Here is a 20,788-nt window from a genome sequence, read left to right as displayed (position 1 = left end):
TTGGGGGAATTGGGTTGTATGCTGACTGCCAGGAGTGTAAACCTTTCGTATGGTTTTTCCTGTTCGGCTGTTTCCAGGTTCGTGTAGTTTGCAGTTCGGGAGATTGGTGCTTACAGTAGCTGCCTGTGTATCTGGAAAGGGGGATATCGCCTAAACGGTTTTTATCCTCTTGTGGGCGAAACGGTCCGTTACTATATATATATATATATATATATATATATATATATATATATATATATATATATAATATGTAGTGCCCATTACAGTGAGACATTCTGAGTAATCGCCTAACAAATCATGCTTCACATTGATCTTACATTGGACGATGTATTTCTGGATAACAAGCTTACTGCAAATCCTCTAGCAAGTATAATGTACCTTGCATGTAGATGGAAATGATTTCTGGTTAAACACATGTACATAGCCTTTCCTTCAGATAAATGATTATGGGCCTTACTTTGATCCATTAATTGCATACAGGGTATCTGTTACAGAGGAGGATTGTGGGTAGCTATCAATCCACAGAATACAATGCTTTAACTGCAGCTGAGGATTATGGGTAACCACCTACTCTAGCCTATAATCACACAGCATTCAGAAACCACACTGTAGCTCGGAATTAAGTACTTGTAAAACCTTCCCTGCTGGTGTACTATGTGTAACTTCCTTCTCTAACTCACTCAAATCACTTTGTTTCTGTTAATGCAGCACTAGCCACACCTTACCTTGCTGTGACTGACACAGCCTGCATGGAGAAAATGTTTCATTTTCAATCAGATCTTAACTTGCTTTAGAAGTATTTGTCTCCTGCTATGTGAATGGAACTTGAATCACACAAAAGAGGCTCCTGCAGCCCTAAGTGGCTATTAACAGAGCAGGAGAAAATACATTCTAAATTAAACAGAATGTGCAATAAAGGAAGTTTAGACATTCAATGTCACTTTACAGGAAGTGTTTAGGAAGGCTGTGTAAGACACATGCAGGGAGGTGTGGCTAGGGCTGCATAAACAAAGTGATTTAAAGCCGAAATGGCAAAGAATTTAACAGTGAGACTGCAGGGTCATGATCTATACACCAAAACTGCTTCATTAAGCTAAAGTTGTTTTGGTGCCTGTAGTTTATCTTTAACATTAATATTATGCATCTAAAATCAGTCTGATTTGGGGCTTCTTACAAGCTGTTTACTAGATAGCTACAATAAGCTGCAACAATGAACATATGGCTATGATGTGTAATCTTTGGTGCATTTGTTTTTTACAATTAATAAAGAAGTGAGTAGACTGAAAAATTATCCTTGACTTTTCCTACAGTTTTGAGCTGGGTTGGACTTTTCTCAACATTTACATGGTTTCTGCTACTGGGAAACTTCGGTGGAGGGCATCCATACTTTGTGAGGAATTTTGTGTAATTTGCCGAGGAAATCCGTTAAAAGTGCAAGCAAGGAATCACTGTTGCATTTTTGATGAATAGTTCAAAAATAGAAAATGCAGATGACTCTACCATTTTGCACACACAAAAAAGTGCGTTCAGCTTTCGTGCAATCTGTAAGTTTTGCTGTACATAAGCAGGAATTTCTTTTCCATTAATCCATAAAGTGGCAATTCTGCTGCCACACTGAGCCATGTTGGCAGTGGTTATGCTACAAAATTGCTGATGTTATAGAAGTGGGGATTGCTTTTAACTCTGGCTAACATAGGACTGTCCTCTGTTCTGTAGAAAATACAACGGCTTTCTTTTTGTCCCTGCAGGGTACGTTCCCACACGGCATTGATATTGTTACCACAGCAGATTATTTTTCAGTTGGAAGCCGAGCAAATTGTTATTTGAATATAAGGTATTTTGTAACTGATGTTTTTGTGTTATTGTAAGTGTTTCTTTCTGCATAGAGATCACTTTATAGTATTTATATTGCAGAATGTTATCCCTGTTTCATGCAGGGGTAAATATAATAGATATTTGTCAGTGTCCCTATAGAAAAGTGTTACAAAGTGGATAAATCATCGTGGTAACCAGCGGATATCAGAAGGTACATTCCATTGGTGATTATTCCACTTTTACACCTTTGCACCACTTTTCAGATGATAAAATTTGGGTAAATCTGCCCCATTGTTACCTTAAAAAGTACCTGGTATGTTTTCACAGTTTAATAAGGACACGCTCTGTCTTTACAGTGTGTACGTTGCTGGCTTCCCAGAGTACTCCAACTCGATGATAGATCACCTTGCGGAAATGAAAATTAATCACTGGGACAGGTTAGTATGCAAATATACATCTGGGTATATTATTATATAATATATTATTTTATAATAACATTGTGTTAGTACACAAATATATTCCTGTGCATTCATTGGAGCATGTGCTATACAAGATAATTCTCCTTGGTTTAGGTAAGATTAGTGGCTTCTGGTAACCAAAAACATTGTCATCCAAATTTGTGGCAAGTGTTCTGTTTTAAACACGTACCTCTTTTTTGTTATACCGAGGGAACACGCAGCCAACATTTATTAGCAGACAAGACCAGGCATTAACACAATTCTCTATTTCGCAGCCGATGTATGGGCTTATTTTGTAGTTTGAGCAGGTAATTGTGGAATTGTTAATATATGTAGGCATCACTTGGACAGAAACCATACAAGTGTTCACAGGGTTTTGGAACAGGTGCCCCTTCCCAGTCTTTGCGTAGTTGGTGGGGGGAGGGTTATGCCGGTATAAGTGAAAGGATGACACAGCAGGGTTAAACTTGAACCTTTAAAACCAATGAGCACTGTCAAGTACCGTATTTGCAAACATAATTTCTGGTCAACAAGAACCCAATTCCAAATCAGGACAAATCTAACTGGATCTGGGTCAAATTGGAGAAATGATTTGCTCTAATAATAAATTAACTAAAATTACAATTAAGATCAGTCACACAGAACCAGCAGTCTAATGCTTCGAAGAGATCGCTCGTTGTTTATGGAAGTAAAATAATTTCTATGTATTGCACACTCCATAAAGCACAGGTGCTCCTGTAGAATATACAGTTTTACACAACAACAGTTAGACTAAACCAGTGGCAGCAAGCCATGCACCATTACATGGTTTGTTATTTGAACACAGTGTATGTTACAGTAACTTTGGGTGGTCTTTGGTGTTGGGTTCTAGTGCACTTCCCTCAGATACTGCCCTTTCATATCTAGAACTGCACCTGGTAATACAGTGTTTGTGTCAACAGTCTGCTAATTGACTTCAAAGCCAAGGGAGGCTGCCAAATTAACACTGATCCCCCCAGGCATCAAAGGAAGATGCTGCCCATGTTTATGTGTTTACACTTACTTGCTGTAGCCCTATCATCTATAGCACCAAGGGCAGTGTAATAGAAGATATGCCTTGCTGCCCATGTTTATGTGTTTACACTTACTTGCTGTAGCCCTATCATCTATAGCACCAAGGGCAGTGTAATAGAAGATATGCCTTGCTGCCCATGTTTATGTGTTTACACTTACTTGCTGTAACCCTATTATCTATAGCACCAAGGGCAGTGTAATAGAAGATATGCCTTGCTGCCCATGTTTATGTGTTTACACTTACCTGCTGTAGCCCTATCATCTATAGCACCAAGGGCAGTGTAATAGAAGATATCCCTGACTTTCTTTGTTTCCACTCCGGTTAAATGTAACCCAGACACAGTGTTTTGTGGCACCCAGGGATTAAGTGAGTGAACCTCATGTGAATATCTACAATTGTCTTATGAAATTAGACAACCTGGTAGCTGGACATTTCCCATCATAGAGAGCCAGCATTGTATAACCTGTTTAAGATTTTTTGGGATGCTGAGATTACTAGCTGTAAGCCTATGCCATGCCACCCTGCTCTGCTGTCAGGCACACGTGGCCTGTAAAATATAACTGCAAAAGGATCTTTCTAGCAGGTGGAAGAAGCAACATTTTATTCAGATTTACTGCTTCTGAGCGGTGTTTATCAGTAGGTGATATTGGTAATAAATTGTGATTTTGGTTCAAGAAGGCATCCTTGTAAATCAAAGTTAATTCCCAGGGCACTCAAAGGTTTGTCGGGGAACCGGCAATGCAAAAATATTGGGAATAGGTAATCATGTCATGACCAGCATGAACTTTGTGAGTACGACAGGCAGCCCTTTTTATATTACAGTTCCATGCAGGAACAGAGTGACAAGTCAACTGTGCGCAGACAGAAACCAGACAAACAGGTGGAGCGTGATCTACCAAGCTATGGGGGACTGTCATGAACAGTCGGGAGGTCACGGAAGGTGACTGCTCAGCTATATAATGCTGGTCCTACCTGTCTCCTGGATGGCAAGCCTATCTAACTTATACCTACATAATCCATAAATCATGTACCCCAAACACAGATATAAGTAAACTCAGTTACCTATAAAAAAATATATGAAAACACATACAGTGACTTGGAACATAATATTAACACCCCATCATTTAATATTGCTACCGTATATCACTCATTATGTAGGTTAGAATTTGCATAACCTGATACAATTTAACAGTAGCTCTCTGTGGAATTTGCACACATGTTTTATGTAATTAATGTGTTCATTATATTATTTACTGTAGTATTCAGTCTAAAACCAAAGGCTTTTATATGCTGTCGAATATGGCGTGCCTCCTTGTCCTGCCGCGATCAATGCCTACACAGAATGCCAACGCGTTATTTAATATGTAATATTCCCACACGTTTACAAATATAAATGTAGTATTCATAAATAATGCATTAATATTTTCCAAACCTTAAAAACACTCTCTTGTTTTTATCATTGGACTGGGGGACGTATTTTCCTGTTGCACACATTATGTCCTTTCTTTTCCTCCTCCTCACCCCCGTCTATATTATTCCCAGAAAGTGAGGAGTGATTTGGGGAAATGTCTTTCTTCTCAGAGAAGCTATTGTTAAGTTGCTCAAACTTTGAAATAGAGATCGGAGATTTATGTGTTTTGTTCTGCAGCAATCCTTGCAATCCCAATCTCCCAATATAGAAACCATTACATCTTGGGAAGATATTTTACTGGCTAGGTTGCCCGGTGTGTTGTTATATGAAAGTCTGGAATTGCTGACCACGTCATGTGACTATTAATAAACCTACTTCCATAGATTCAGAATACTGAACACTGTGGCCTCACTAACTGGTCTCCAAAAAATAAATAAATAAAATGATGTCATTACTTTTCTACATTAATCACGCAGGTCTATTTTTATATCAGTGAGGTTAAATATGTGTTCCTTTATTGGGCACCGAAAGGACGTTTATCTTAGAGCAACCTGTTTTACGGTCCATTAACCTCTGTGCGTGGACTGCAAAATAATTTATACAGAAATATTTGGGTTAGGAAATATGTTCTCCCAACGACGACGATTGTAATTATATTTCAAATTATTTGACTCCCCATCATTAGTGGAAATCTGATTATGTAACATTGTAATGATGGATTAACGTTAGCTTGTTGTTCCCAGGAGGGTAACATATATATTGTTCAGTTTTCTCTAAATATTATTTTGTAGGTGGTTTTCAATGTGTTATTCAGTTGTGAAACTTCCCTTCCCTAAATAGCTGAGATTAGGGCATAATTTGTTAATGAAACTGGCAGTAACATCCCTCAAATGCAGAAGTGTGATGTTCCTATTTTTTGTTTTGTGTGTTTTAGTTAGAATTTGCATAGGTTTTCATCAACAGATTTGATCCTTTTAGACCCAGTAAGCACCAATAGCTACTCTTCTTTTTTCTAATCTATTTATGATTCCAAACTTTTTAAAATCCTTGCAATTTTATGAGATGACTAAAACATGGTTGTTGGGGTAATTTCATTTGCGTTTTATGTTTGTACAATACTTCATTATTCTTGAGAGAAATAAACAAGGGATCGTTATAAACAGATATATTTTCCAATCGACATGGAAATTTCCCCATCTCATATTTAAAAATCGTTCTTGTCTTTTTTTCAGTGTTATACGCGAGCTGTCAACCAAAGCTTTGCATAATCTCACGCCCATTGCGCCAGATTATATGAGGAGCAACGGTGAGTAGCTTAATTTTCTTTCCATTTCAGTGTAATTGCTGATTGATGCAGTCATCTTGATCCAACTTTCTGATTTACAGTGTTGCCGCGGCTCCTTCCCTTGGCCACAGGATCGGACTTGCATACTCGTCACGGTGCAATCTTGGCCTGCGCAGAGATCACGCACGCCTTGTACAAGCTCACTGTAAAAAATGACAGGTATAGTGTATTTTGAGAGATTTCTAACAGGCGGCTACAAAAAGAGTAATAAACCCCTCTTATTAATCCCTAAAGACCAATTATGTTCAATGCCTTTAGTAAATCCCTCTCATTACCCATTAAGAATTAATGACATGCTGAGTCTTCAAGATTCTGTAGATTCATTTGATAACCTTGTCCTTTAGTACTCCAAGCTTTAAAAAGCCATACTACGGCTAAATCGCCATGTTTAGCGTTTGTACAGGACAGGGATTGACAATATATGCAGACCATTAGCTCTTGAAGACCTACAACAACAGTGTGTGTTTTTTTGGCACCCTTTGTGTAGGGACTTTAAGGGCCAGACTGTGTTGTTAAGGGGACACTATAGTCACCTGAACAACTTTAGCTTAATGAAGCAGTTTTGGTGTATAGAACATGCCCCTGCAGCCTCACTGCTCATTCCTCTGCCATTTAGGAGTTAAATCCCTTTGTTTATGAACCCTAGCCACACCTCCCTGCATGTGACTTGCACAGCCTTCCTGTACTTCTTGTAAAGAGAGCCCTATTTAGGCTTTCTTTAGTTCAAGTTCTGTTTAATTAAGATTTTCTTATCCCCTGCTATGTTAATAGCTTGCTAGACCCTGCAAGAGCCTCCTGTATGTGATTAAAGTTCAATTTAGAGATTGAGATACAATTATTTAAGGTAAATTACATGTTTGAAAGTGAAACCAGTTTTTTTTTTTCATGCAGGCTCTGTCAATCATAGCCAGGGGAGGTGTGGCTAGGGCTGCATAAACAGAAACAAAGTGATTTAACTCCTAAATGACAGTGAATTGAGCAGTGAAATTGCAGGGGAATGATCTATGCACTAAAACTGCTTTATTTAGCTAAAGTAATTTAGGTGACTATAGTGTTCCTTTAAAGGGTTGTTAAGGGAGCAATAACATGGCATATAGTAACAGTTCAGATATCCTGAGTGTAATATAACAGCAGCAATATACAGTGTGTAATGTGATTGCATCGATATAATAGTTGATATACTGACTACAATATAATTACAATGTTGATGTGCTAAATGTTTTGTATTCACTTCATCTTATCATTATTAACTTATATATTCTGACATTTTAAGACCAGTGACTGATTACTTGGACAATGAAACCTTATTGGGATTAATCAACATCAATCAAAAGGTAAAGATATGTTCTTAGTTCTAGTTATCAGTTGCATTGTCTGTCCTTTACTGAAGTGTACACTGAATTATCTCATTTTGAAAACAGAACAATCAGGGCTCAGTGTGAATCTACCTTCAAAATGGCAGCATAAATACATCAACAAACCTCACATGTCTGTCTTGTCAAACGTGATCTTCAAGGGCAGGCACCCTGCTGCTGGTTTACAGTTTCTTCAAGTAACATTAATCGGATTCTATAGTGTTAGGAATACAAATCTATGTTCCTAACACAATAGTGCCCTCTGATCCCAACCTCCTTCTCGTTCCTCCCGCGCTTGGTTTGCACTGCACCTTCTTTGACGTCATCAGATGGGTGGGGGAACTAATGCGCATGCGAGGCGAGCGCTGTGAGCACGTTAGACCCTCCATAGGAAAACATTGCATCAATGCTTTTCTTATGGGGATTTAACTGACGCTGGATGTCCTCGTGCAGAGCTTGAGGACGTTGAGCGTCAGAGGACCTAGACCCAGAGTCCGGTAAACTCCCGGGAAGCTCCTTTAGTAGCTGTCTGGTAGACAACCACTACAGGCTGCCTTAGTACTACAATGTAAATATTGCAATTCCTATAACACTGTAATGTTTTACATTGCAGGACTAAGTGGGGCAGGGATACTGTGAGCTGAAGTGGTCTAGGTGCCTATAGTGTCTTTTTAAGTGTGCAGTTAGACTGTTGCCATCGCAGACCTGATCATCTCTTTTTACATGACTGCTATTTTATACTTTATATTTATTTTATTCTCTGACATCTTTTATAAATGGTGCAAGACTATGAAAAGGCCAGCATACATCAATAGGCTATAGAATCATTTGTGATGCGAACAAGATCCATTCTATGTTAAAGATAACTCATAACATGGGAGAACCTATTCAGAAGCAAAATAATCCATTAAATGGACTCAGGGCAGCCAGCAGGTAGCTCTTCTGTGTCCATTGAACTACAACTCCTATTGGCTAAGACCAGATGCTCACTGTGATCATAGGAGATGTAGTTTTACGAGTGGCTGGTGTAATGTGAACTTTTTAGGCCAGGGGTGTCAAACGTATTTGTTCTATTTAGGCAACAGTTTCACTTGTCTGATGTGATAATATGTGCATGCTTACAAAGCGAGCTTTAGAACTTCCCAGTTTATGCTTTCAGTTTTGATTGAGATTTTACTGCAGGGAATGAGCAATTTTACACAGGACTGCCAACATGATAACCAGATGTAATGCAAACCCATTTAACTTTGTGCTTTTTTTTTTTCTTTTTCATGTTTAGCAATAATGTATGTAGGTGATGTGAAAAACATAGTTTGAAATTAGAGAATGCATTATCCTAATAAATGGATAGGCAACCTTCAGCACTCCAGATGTTGTGGACTACGTCCCCCATAATGCTCTTACACCCATAATGCTGGCTTAGCATCATGGGAGATGTAGTCCAAAACATCTGGAGTGCCGAAGGTTGCCTATGCCTGATAATACATCTTTGTTCTTCACAGTTTAATGACACATTACAATTTTCATTTCAGTTCAGACCTTTTCCGAAGCAAAATTACTGTCACTTTGGGAAAGTAGTGATTTTATTTTTCTCTGACAGTCTCTTGTCCAAGTTGTTATTATTAAAAATAGTGTGATTTAAAGTAGCCATCTTCTTACACTGATATGGATACAAAGTAATATAGTACAGTGGTGTCTAAGAGCACCTGTCTTATTGGCTGATATATAAATAATGTTAGTCGAACAAGAAAGCTATCGCCAAACATCACTATTGTGGCGGTCTGCCAAGGTATCACCGCCACGTATACCCCATTTCCCATAGAAACAGCAACTATTTCCCACAGGCAAAATATCACTGGTGTAGAATAACCCCCCACTCATGAGCCAAGGCTTAATGCTGGGTAAAGACTGATTTTAATGGAAGTACAGGCATCAAATGTATACAGTCCATAAACTCCTCTGTGTCTGTGCCTGAGATATAATTGAGTCAGTAAATATACTAAACTCAATTATCTCCAGTACAGAAAAATTAACAATTTTGCAACACACCAGAAGTATTTCCCCAAAATACAGGGAAACCACACAAAAATGGCTCATCACTGGATAGTTTGGATCTGGGCGAACAATCTATCCAAAAATCACCCAGATCCATTCGGTAGTTTTGAATCACCATCGCAGGGAAGTTCTGACCGGCCTGCCACGAGGAGAAAACCCAAAATAGTTCCATGGAAATGGTGGCAAGAGCCGGTCTCTGTTCGTGGGGTTTTATACAAAAACCACATAAGATAGAGGAAAACTGGTTAGTGTAGAATGCTCCCCATTGTCGGTAGTCTGTAACTCCCGAACGCCGTTCGTATAGGTGAACTGGAACTGGAACGGGCCGTAGTTCCATGGTGACCGGTGTTCGCGGGAGTACCTGGCTGAAATGAGTTCCAGGCACTCGACGACCAAGTCCCGCTGCCAGCGTTCGGGAGACAAGATGGCCGCCATCCATTGTTTCAGCAACGTGCGTTCGCATGTACAAAATGGCGGCCACCCATTGGAGCATTCTATTAATGATTTCCTTTGCGTTTTTCGTACAGATACAGAACCGAACCGAACAAAATAAACTAAATGAATGTAGACACAAACAAAATAAACGAAAGGAGTCGAAAGTGATGGGGATATTTCTTCACAACTATAATAGGCAGATTAAGGTTACTTTGATAAAATAATTTTTCATATTTGCCTAGATTAGGTGGGATTGATATTGCTGATATCTATATTTCCGATCTTGTAATTTAAAGGGACTCTATAGTCACCATATAAAAGCAAGAAAGACAGGTCCCCCAGCCTTCCTTCTTGCTTTTATATGTACTTTCATTTATTAAAAATAAATTTCGAGGTGTTTTTATATTAAAAACTTACCTCCGTTCCAGCGCCGAGCTCCCCGCTAGGCCGCGCCCCCTTTTTCGTCAAAATGACGAAATCGCGGGGCCCAATGGGACGGCTTCGCGCTGCACCAATCGCGTTCTTCATAGAGCGGCATTGAATGCCGCCCTATGAAGAACCTGAGCGCTTTACCGCGCATGTGCGCGGAATGCGCGTTCGCGAGCTGAGCTGTCTGACTGACAGCTCAGCTCGCTTTCTAAAATTATCAATAAGGGGGGGGGACCTACTGTCCCCCCCCGGCCCCCACCCCTGTGCGGCGGGTGTGGGCCCTAAAATTATCAATGAGGGGGGGGACTTACTGCCCCCCCCGGCCCCCACCCCTGAGCGGCGGGTGGGGGCCCTAAAATGATCAATGAGGGGGGGACCTACTGTCCCCCCCGGCCCCCACCCCTGAGCGGCGGGTGGGGGCCCTACAATTATCAATAAGGGGGGGACCTACTGTCCCCCCCGGCCCCCACCCCTGTGCGGCGGGTGGGGGCCCTAAAATTATCAATGAGGGGGGGGACTTACTGCCCCCCCCCGGCCCCCACCCCTGAGCGGCGGGTGGGGGCCCTAAAATGATCAATGAGGGGGGGACCTACTGTCCCCCCCCGGCCCCCACCGATGAGCGGCGGGTGGGGGCCCTACAATTATCAATAAGGGGGGGACCTACTGTCCCCCCCGGCCCCCACCCCTGTGCGGCGGGTGGGGGCCCTAAAATTATCAATGAGGGGGGGCTTACTGCCCCCCCCCCGGCCCCCACCCCTGAGCGGCGGGTGGGGGCCCTAAAATGATCAATGAGGGGGGGACCTACTGTCCCCCCCGGCCCCCACCCCTGAGCGGCGTGTGAGGGCCCTACAATTATCAATAAGGGGGGGACCTACTGTCCCCCCCGGCCCCCACCCCTGTGCGGCGGGTGGGGGCCCTAAAATTATCAATGAGGGGGGGGGACTTACTGTCCCCCCCCCCGGCCCCCACCCCTGAGCGGCGGGTGGGGGCCCTAAAATTATCAATAAGGGGGGGGACCTATTGTCCCCCCCGGCCCCCACCCCTGAGCGGTGGGTGGGGGCCCTAAATACAAAGGGGGGGGGACCCTAGTTAACCCTCCCCCCCCCAAAAAAAATATCTCCCTACCTACCCCCCTCACCCTAAAAATAATGAGGGGGGACCATTAACTAAAAACCTGTAAAAAAGAAAAAATGAGATAAAATCAACTTACCATTCGATGTTTTCTTTCTTCTAAAATCTTCTTTCTTCAGCCCCAAAAAAGGCCAAATAAAAATCCATAATAACCGACGCAATTAAAAAAAAAAAAAAAAAAAAAACGAGCGCAAAAAAAAATAATCCATCTTCACCCATGGAGGGCTCCGCGCAGACTGAGCTCCGCAGGGTGGGGAAGGCTTATAAAGCCTTGCCCCGCCCTGCAATTATGCTAAGAACACTCTGATTGGTGGGTTTAAGCCAATCAGAGTGCTCTTTGTCATTTTACAAGCGTGGGAAAGTTCTTTGGAATTTTCCCACGCTTGTAAAATGACACAGAGCACTGTGATTGGATGGATTTAAAGCCATCCAATCACAGTGCTCTGTGTCATTTTACAAGCGTGGGAAAGTTCTTTGGAATTTTCCCACGCTTGTAAAATGACACAGAGCACTGTGATTGGATGGATTTCAAGCCATCCAATCACAGTGCTCTGTGTCATTTTACAAGCGTGGGAAAGTTCTTTGGAATTTTCCCACGCTTGTAAAATGACACAGAGCACTGTGATTGGATGGATTTCAAGCCATCCAATCACAGTGCTCTGTGTCATTTTACAAGCGTGGGAAAGTTCTTTGGAATTTTCCCACGCTTGTAAAATGACACAGAGCACTGTGATTGGATGGCTTGAAATCCATCCAATCACAGTGCTCTGTGTCATTTTACAAGCGTGGGAAAATTCCAAAGAACTTTCCCACGCTTGTAAAATGACAAAGAGCACTCTGATTGGTTTAAACCCACCAATCAGAGTGTTCTTAGCCTAATTGCAGGGCGGGGCAAGGCTTTATAAGCCTTCCCCACCCTGCGGAGCTCAGTCTGCGCGGAGCCCTCCATGGGTGAAGACGGATTATTATTTTTGCGCTCGGTTTTTTTTTTTTTTTTATTGCGTCGGTTATTATGGATTTTTATTTGGCCTTTTTTGGGCTGAAGAAAGAAGATTTTAGAAGAAAGAAAACATCGAATGGTAAGTTGATTTTATCTCATTTTTTCTTTTTTACAGGTTTTTAGTTAATGTTCCCCCCCTCATTATTTTTAGGGGGAGGGGGGTAGGTAGGGAGATAATTTTTTTTGGGGGGGGGGGAGGGTTAGCTAGGGTCCCCCCCCCTTTGTATTTAGGGCCCCCACCCACCGCTCAGGGGTGGGGGCCGGGGGGGACAGTAGGACCCCCTTATTGATAATTTTAGGGCCCCCACCCGCCGCACAGGGGTGGGGGCCGGGGGGGGGGACAGTAGGTCCCCCCCTTATCGATAATTTTAGGGCCCCCACCCACCGCTCAAGGGTGGGGGCCGGGGGGGGACAGTAGGTCCCCCCCCTTATCGATAATTTTAGGGCCCCCACCCACCGCTCAGGGGTGGGGGCCGGGGGGGACAATAGGTCCCCCCCTTATTGATAATTTTAGGGCCCCCACCCGCCGCACAGGGGTGGGGGCTGGGGGGGGACAGTAGGTCCCCCCCCTTATTGATAATTTTAGGGCCCCCACCCGCCGCACAGGGGTGGGGGCCGGGGGGGGACAGTAGGTCCCCCCCCTTATCGATAATTTTAGGGCCCCCACCCACCGCTCAGGGGTGGGGGCCGGGGGGGGACAATAGGTCCCCCCCTTATTGATAATTTTAGGGCCCCCACCCGCCGCACAGGGGTGGGGGCCGGGGGGGACAGTAGGTCCCCCCCTTATTGATAATTTTAGGGCTCCCACCCGCCGCACAGGGGTGGGGGCCGGGGGGGGACAGTAGGTCCCCCCCCTTATTGATAATTTTAGGGCCCCCACCCGCCGCACAGGGGTGGGGGCCGGGGGGGGGACAGTAGGTCCCCCCCCTTATCGATAATTTTAGGGCCCCCACCCACCACTCAGGGGTGGGGGCCGGGGGGGGGACAATAGGTCCCCCCCTTATTGATAATTTTAGGGCCCCCACCCGCCGCACAGCGGTGGGGGCCGGGGGGGGGGGGGGGGGAGAGTAGGTCTCCCCCCCTTCAACCACTATTGTGGACCGTAAGCGTCCCTGTGGGTTCCGGCTTCAGCTGTCAGCTGAAGCTGAAGCTGTCAGCTGAAGCCACGCCCACAGCAGTGCTGACAGGCTATCAGCACACAAAGCGCGTTCACAGTGCTTTGTGTGCTGATAGCCCGTCTGATGCATTCACCCAGAATGCATCGGACGAGAGGCCTTTTTAGGGCCTCTGAACTCGGAAGTCCCTCTGGTGGCCGTCTGATTGACTGCAACAAGAGGTGTTCCAAGCTTCTAATGTAAACACTGCATTTTCTCAGAAAATACAGTGCTTACAAGAAAAAGGCTCCGGGTAGCTGTAGCACTCACCTGAACAACCTCATTAAGCTGAAGTTGTTCAGGTGACTATAGTGTCCCTTTAATGCTGAGTTCATATGAGAGATCTAAAGTAAATAGTTCCTAATAACAATGTTTTTTTACGAATATCAGTTGATTTAAAATTAAAACAAAAAACAAACATTTTTGTTCAGTAATATGAAGATGGTGACAAATTCAATGAGTTTAAATCAAAACAAATAACTGAATAAATTGAAACGTTTGTGCAATTCAATTAATGAGAGCGGTAACTGAAATATGACAGTAATGAAGCCAAGCTGTTCTGTCTGATGGGATCACAAGATGAATGCTATTTAGATTTTATTTTTGTATTTGCAGTAGCCCTGTAAACAGCTCTCTGCTGTGTTTGTGAGACTCTGTGGCTGGGTTTCGTTATTGAAAAACTTGTATCCCCAGGGCGAGATTTACATGTCAGGCACCTGTAGGTTCAAAGTTTAAAGGTGTCCCCTGCTCCACAATTCCCATAAAAGGCATATAAATAAGTGTAATTAATTTATTAATGGGCGTTGCAGGCTTAAAAACATCTAAATAACATATTCATATTTGACAACTGCATATGCTTACTTGTAATGTATGGTGTTTGAATTTGTGAGAGTGATTGTATGCAGCTGTGTAATTGCATTTCAGGGTTAATGGAGCCAGTGTCAGGAATACAAACTTATATTCCTGACACTGTAGCTGTAAAATCAACATTTGCGTCCCTAAAAGGCTTTGAACTCATCTTTATTCCAGTGCCTCATGGGGCCCGTCGTGGCTGACTCCGCCCTCACTCCGCCTCCTGTACTGAGATCATCAAAATTGACAATCTCAGCCAGTCCAATGCTTTTCCATAGAAAAGCATTGGAACGCTATTGCGCATGCGGGGCTAAACGCTGCGCCAATCAGCATCTCTTCATGGAGAGGCATTGATGCACCAGGCACACAAATCTCCTGTTCCCTTGTTATATCGCTCAGTACTCAAATGTGATGCTTCCCTATTAGATCATCTCCACTTCCTGCTAGGGACACACATCTCCTGCTCCCCATGCTAGATCACTAAGAACAAAAGGTATATGTATAAATAATATAATGGTATAAAGGCTTTTTAAAATTAAACTCTATGTTGACTGCCATTTTCTGTAGCAAAACTGCTGCCATTAAGACGTACATGCATTTAAAATGGAGAAAAATAAAATGTCTATCTTTTTTTATTCAACAGAGATTGTTCTTTATCGTGTCTGATTACTCTAACATGTTGAGTTTTTCCCCCCAGCTCCAGGACCGCCAGTTATACAGGTAGGATGATACACAAACAACCTGTGTTTTCTTTTTCCCAAACTTGGTGCAGAGATCTAATAAAAAAAAAACAGTTCTTTGTGGCCTTGTCATTAGTCCACGTTAGAATTGGTCACGTGTAAGAATTGTTTATATTTCTTCACATGCAGAATTTGCAGATAATACTCTGCAGAAGGCAAAGTTGGCACATCGTGGAAAATGTTCTGAGTCCAAAAACAGATTCATGTTTCCACTTAGGTGGCCTTTTGTGGCCCGTTGTATGAAATCACACCTGATTGCTTTATGTCTAGGGGGTACGCTGCTTGGTTTCTTTGGAGTATGGAGGTTGTATATTGGACTCCAGCTGGCACTTCAGAGTCACACCTACCTGCTTTGTGCATAGGGAGGTACGGTGCTTGTGGTTCCTATGATACCTTGTGCCCCAGCTCGAGGTATGGAGCCACACTGGCTCACTTTCATTTCACTGGTTGGTCTCATAAGGCATGGAAGCAGCTAATTGTGGATGTGGAGTTTATATATTTTTGGGAAGGAGGGGGGAATTGTTGATACATCTTGAACGCTTGGGGCATCGTTATTGTCAGCTGTTACATTATTCTGGGGAATGAATTGCATGTGAATATTTAGTGCACACGAAAAGATGCCTTGGGTGTTACCGTACAATATTGGCAAACAAACAGAAAAATAAAGAGAAGGCTCTTGGAATCTTATTTTATCTGCTTTGCCATCTGTATTGTCTGCACACGTTGGCTACTGCGGGACCCGCATTGGGGATCAGTATGAGACGGGAGGGTTTGAGCGTGGCTGGGGGTACAGACAGTGCCCGTGTTTGTGACTGAATACCTGTGTCATCCATGCACGGGAGATATAGTGTCCTGGAGCTTGTGTTATGCGAACAACGTGAGCTATGAGGAACTTGTGGCTTGTTTACCTGCAGGGAGGGAAAACCCTTTCTCTGCTCATACTGTAAATAAGCACTGGAGGCAAAGATATTTACTGCTAAACACAGGCTATCAGACAGGCTGCAACCATACTTCCTGGGATAGGGATCAAACTATTGCAGCAAACAGATATATTTTGAGGTTTTCTCTTTGATCTTCCCGGGTCAGATTTTTTTTTATCCGTAGATTTTTTTTTTTTTTTTTTTTTTTTTATAAAGAGTGAGGAATATAAGTATATGTACATTTTAAAGGGACACTGGATGCATCAAAGCTGCCTACCTTCTTGTGTATTTCTGTTACCTCTTATAACTGCTGCCTTTGCAAAACTTACTGCACAATTGTGCTTTTCACAGAGCGCAGAGTCCCCACTATTTGTGACAGACTTACTTGTTACGTTTTTCTGCAAGAGAGAGTATACATTTGCTTCATTATCAAACTACATTCATGTGGGAAAAAAAAAACCATCCCGCAGCTTCTATTAGCTACACTGTAAGCTAATTTATCATTACTGTAATGTTTTTACAGTATTAGTGTAGTGTACATTTACATAATTACAATTTGTTAGTTTATATTATATACTCGTGCTGGCCAAAGAAATGACAACACTAGGATTGGCTGACAAAGTTTAGTTCCTTCCTGGAGAGTGTCTTCATCAGAATACATCATTCTTTGGTGGTTACACAAAATACAGGCACTTTAAAGGTGTGTATTAAAAATAACCTTCAAGCCGACTGGCCATCATGTGGAAAGTAAGGTGATCTTTATGGCAAGTGGGCATCTTTGTCTTTAAGATTGAGTTTCCTTTGTAGTTGTGAATGTGGGGAGGGACCTTGTGTCAAACTGTCATTTGTTGTACGTTTCTAAGATATTTTATGGGACTAGCTCATGCTGTCACTGACAAAATGTGTAATGTGTTATTTTCACGTCCTTAATGCCATTCAGGTATCATGTTATATTGCTGGGGGCTTAATGTAATTCTACCTCATACGTAAAGGAAAACTGTCATATTTTTGTTCATTATTATTATTTAAATTAAAATATTATATGTATTATTTTCCTCTGTGTTCATATTGTGCTGAATGCATACAAGTTAAAGGACCACAAAAGGCACCTCGATGAATTGGTCGATGTATAGTGGCGCAGTTGTCTGTCATGTGACATTTGATGTCCATGAAGAACCGTCACCAAATGCTGCTCATAGAAAAGCATTAGATTTAATGCTTCCCTATGAGAAGCATTGGATTGGACGAGAAAAGGAGGAACGGCTGGCTCACTGACTTGTAAGATAAAACCTTTCCTTTTTTTTAAACCCCCCCTCTCCCCCCCCCCCAAAAAAAACCCTTAATTTAGGGGTGGGGCCCTGAATCTAAATAGCATTAGGAATGTAAGTGTGTATTCCTAACGCTATAGTGTTCCCTAGTTTAAAACATTATTTTAGTGCACCTCTGTGGAGTCAGCCATATTTAGCCATCTTTGTTCAGAATCAAAATGTATCTGCTTCATAATATAAATAACAATGTTGAGCCTATGACTAAACAGGACTTAAAGGATCACTATAGTGTCAGGAAAACAAACCTGTTTTCCTGACACTATGTCATCCTTGGGGGACCCTCACCCTCTGGGTCCCCTTCCCGTGGCGCTGAAGGGGTTAAAACCCTTGCAGCTTACCTTGAGCCAGCGCCGGGCTCCCTTGGCGCTGGTGACCCCTCCTCCCCTGCCGACGTCAGCTCCCGAGTGGAGCGGAATGCGCATGCGAGGCAAGAGCCGTGCGCACATTCCAACAGTCCATAGGAAAACATTTTTCAATGCTTTCCAATGGAAGTTCTGCACGCTGGATGCGAATTTCGCATCCAGCGTCGCAGAAGCGCCTCTATCGGCTGTCAGGTAGACAGCTCCTACAGGTTTGATTAACCCTGCTATGTAAACATAGCAGTTTCTCTGAAACTGCTATGTTTACATGTGAAGGGTTAAAACCTGAGGGACCTGCCACCCAGACCACCTCATTGAGCTGAAGTGGTCTGGGTGACTATAGTGTCCCTTTAAATATGACTGCCCATTACAGCAAAGCTAAGCCAGGCAATGCACTTAAAATAGGCATTTAATTATATTACAACATAATAAATACACAGACCGTAGTTCATGAAATATTTAACTTTAAATTTTACAAAATGATATGTTTTTCTTTAAACTCCACAGAAATGGCCCGTGTGGTAGCAATGTATGGGTGGAGTGCAGGTGTATCAGTGAATGTGTCAAACAGATCATAATGTTCGTTTTATAGAACTATAGATGGCTCATTAAACTTATTTTCTCTTATTTTTTTTTAAATGCACCAAAAACCTGAATCATCAGTGACAAAGCCCTGAGTACTGTGTCGTGTTTGTTTGCTACGAGTATTAAGTCTGATTATATCTGTAGACCCTCTCTGTTCTCTCAGTGATCATTTCTGTAAAAGTCATGACAAAAGGCCTGTGCTGTAAAGTGCTACCTCTGTTGAAACAAAACCCTATTTCAAATTTCAGCAGTGTACACTGTAAACTACACACACTATTTACCTTATTTTCATTTACAGACTTAAAAGCAAACTATAGTGCAATAAATATGAAGTTGTTTTCCTAGCACTGTAGTGCCCCCCTCCCTTGTGCAGGGAAGGGCAGCTAAAAAACTGCAACTCCAATGATTCTTTTAGGTGGCAAAGAATGATGGGAGTTGTAGTTTGACAACAGCTTTGGGAAGGGTATCATTTGGACTCCCCTATCCTACTGTTTCTTTCATGTCAAGTCTAAAAAAATAAAATATTGTAGAGAACCCCACCATTTTATTCTTTCAATGTCCCTATAAAGTGGACACATTTAACTTTAACTAAAGATAAATCAACATGCAAGTGCACTCTTTGCTAAAATAAACTGCCTGTTTCTTCTGCAGGGGTTTGGGCGGAGAGCTAATGCGACCCGCAGGTGAGTATTGGATGTCACTATAAATCACATTGAAACATTAATAGACAATTGTTATAAATTCCCATGTGTATACTCATTACAGCCTTGTTAATACGATTAGGAAAAGTGAGTGGACTACACCTATTAACATAGAACACACATATGTACAAATTGAGGTAAAGACCTCTTAATAATCACCTTAACTACAACCTAGATGTGTCTAGGTTTAAGGGTTTTGACAGGGTGAGATGAGTACCCTGTTTACACTGAGGATGAATTGAGTGCCAGCTCTAACAATTATATTGTGAGCATTCGTATTAAAAATCTATGTGAGTGATCATAAATGCACTGGCTGCTTGAATTATTATTATTATTATTATGATATTTATATAGCGCCATCAAATTCCGCAGTACTTTACAATGGGTGGACGATTATTATTATCGCCATTTATATAGCGCCAATAGATTCCGCAGCGCTTTACAATGGGTGGACGATTATTATTATTATTATCGCCATTTATATAGCGCCAATAGATTCCGCAGCGCTTTACAATGGGTGGACGATTATTATTATTATTATCGCCATTTATATAGCGCCAATAGATTCCGCAGCGCTTTACAATGGGTGGACGATTATTATTATTATCGCCATTTATATAGCGCCAATAGATTCCGTAGCGCTTTGCAATATAAGAGGGGAAATATATAATAACACTATTAGACCAAGGCCTTGCAGGTCCTCTTATTTCCTGAGCACATACGTTTGTGCTGCTGGGCTGCACATGAAAAGTGATACTCTGTCGTTTGAAGAATTCATTTGCTACAGGAAGGAAATTCAATTAGCTGATCAAAGCAGTTTTCAGTTATTGATTCATCCTGCAGCATGTGAAATCTGCATACTACAGGGCAGCACTCTTCAAGTGCATCCCCACAATGGTAAGATGTGAAATATTTCCAGGGAAAACACTCATGAAATCATGAATCGTGAAAGTTATAATTGTGGGGAATTCAAGGTGAATTTCAAATGTAATCCCAAAATAAATAAAAATTTCAAATAAAATCCCTTTAACGTAAACACAGGATTGACTTGAGGATTTTTTTCTGAATCCGCTATTTTGAATTTCAATTTGAGTTCCCAGCAATCCTCACTTGTGTGAATAACACTGTCAGTGGACCTTTCGCCTTCACACAATGCTGATACTGCTCATGTCTAATGTTTGCCAACTCACATACAAGTTCACAATACCCATGTTTGGGAGTTACGGACTATCCGCTACCATCCTCTGAGCCTTACAGGGTTAGTCACTAAAGTGAGAAGTCAAGGTGAATTCTAAGTGAATTTAATATTTAAGGCTAAAGTAGCCGAGGCGGAAAGCATTCGCGTACTTTGAGAATTGTTACGGTTTCGCTCTTTTGGCCTTCAATTGGAAACTCTCACTTTGAATTCACTTTGAATTATCACTGTAGCGAATAACCCTGTTGGAATTCTATTCAGTTATAAAATTACTGGGCTGTACATGAAGTCTTCAGAGTCATACATGTGGGTAGCCAGCTATGTCCCCTCCCAAAATCCTCTGCGTTACAGAGAAGAATGCAACCTAGCACTGATTATGTAACAGTAGCACAGTTTCCAATAACAGCCAAGAATCGGACCTATGGCATGTTTTTTTAAATGATAAAAGCTGATTTGTCACTAGAAA

At 42.1% G+C, this 20,788-nt stretch overlaps 1 protein-coding gene across 1 annotated transcript in view; it reads left to right on the top strand.

The window, feature by feature from the left end:
- Positions 1-20,788, top strand: part of TBCD (tubulin folding cofactor D) — a 223,223-nt gene that overhangs the window by 139,955 nt on the left and 62,480 nt on the right. The window contains exons 18-24 of the mRNA XM_063456052.1: positions 1,749-1,834; positions 2,172-2,252; positions 5,971-6,044; positions 6,125-6,242; positions 7,357-7,417; positions 15,192-15,214; positions 19,078-19,109. Coding sequence (XP_063312122.1) covers positions 1,749-1,834; positions 2,172-2,252; positions 5,971-6,044; positions 6,125-6,242; positions 7,357-7,417; positions 15,192-15,214; positions 19,078-19,109 — 475 coding nt within the window. The remainder of the gene's footprint in view (positions 1-1,748; positions 1,835-2,171; positions 2,253-5,970; positions 6,045-6,124; positions 6,243-7,356; positions 7,418-15,191; positions 15,215-19,077; positions 19,110-20,788) is intronic.

Source organism: Pelobates fuscus, chromosome 5 (assembly GCF_036172605.1).
Source record: "Pelobates fuscus isolate aPelFus1 chromosome 5, aPelFus1.pri, whole genome shotgun sequence".
Classification (NCBI taxonomy): domain Eukaryota; kingdom Metazoa; phylum Chordata; class Amphibia; order Anura; family Pelobatidae; genus Pelobates; species Pelobates fuscus.
This window is presented reverse-complemented; position numbering and strand designations above follow the sequence as displayed.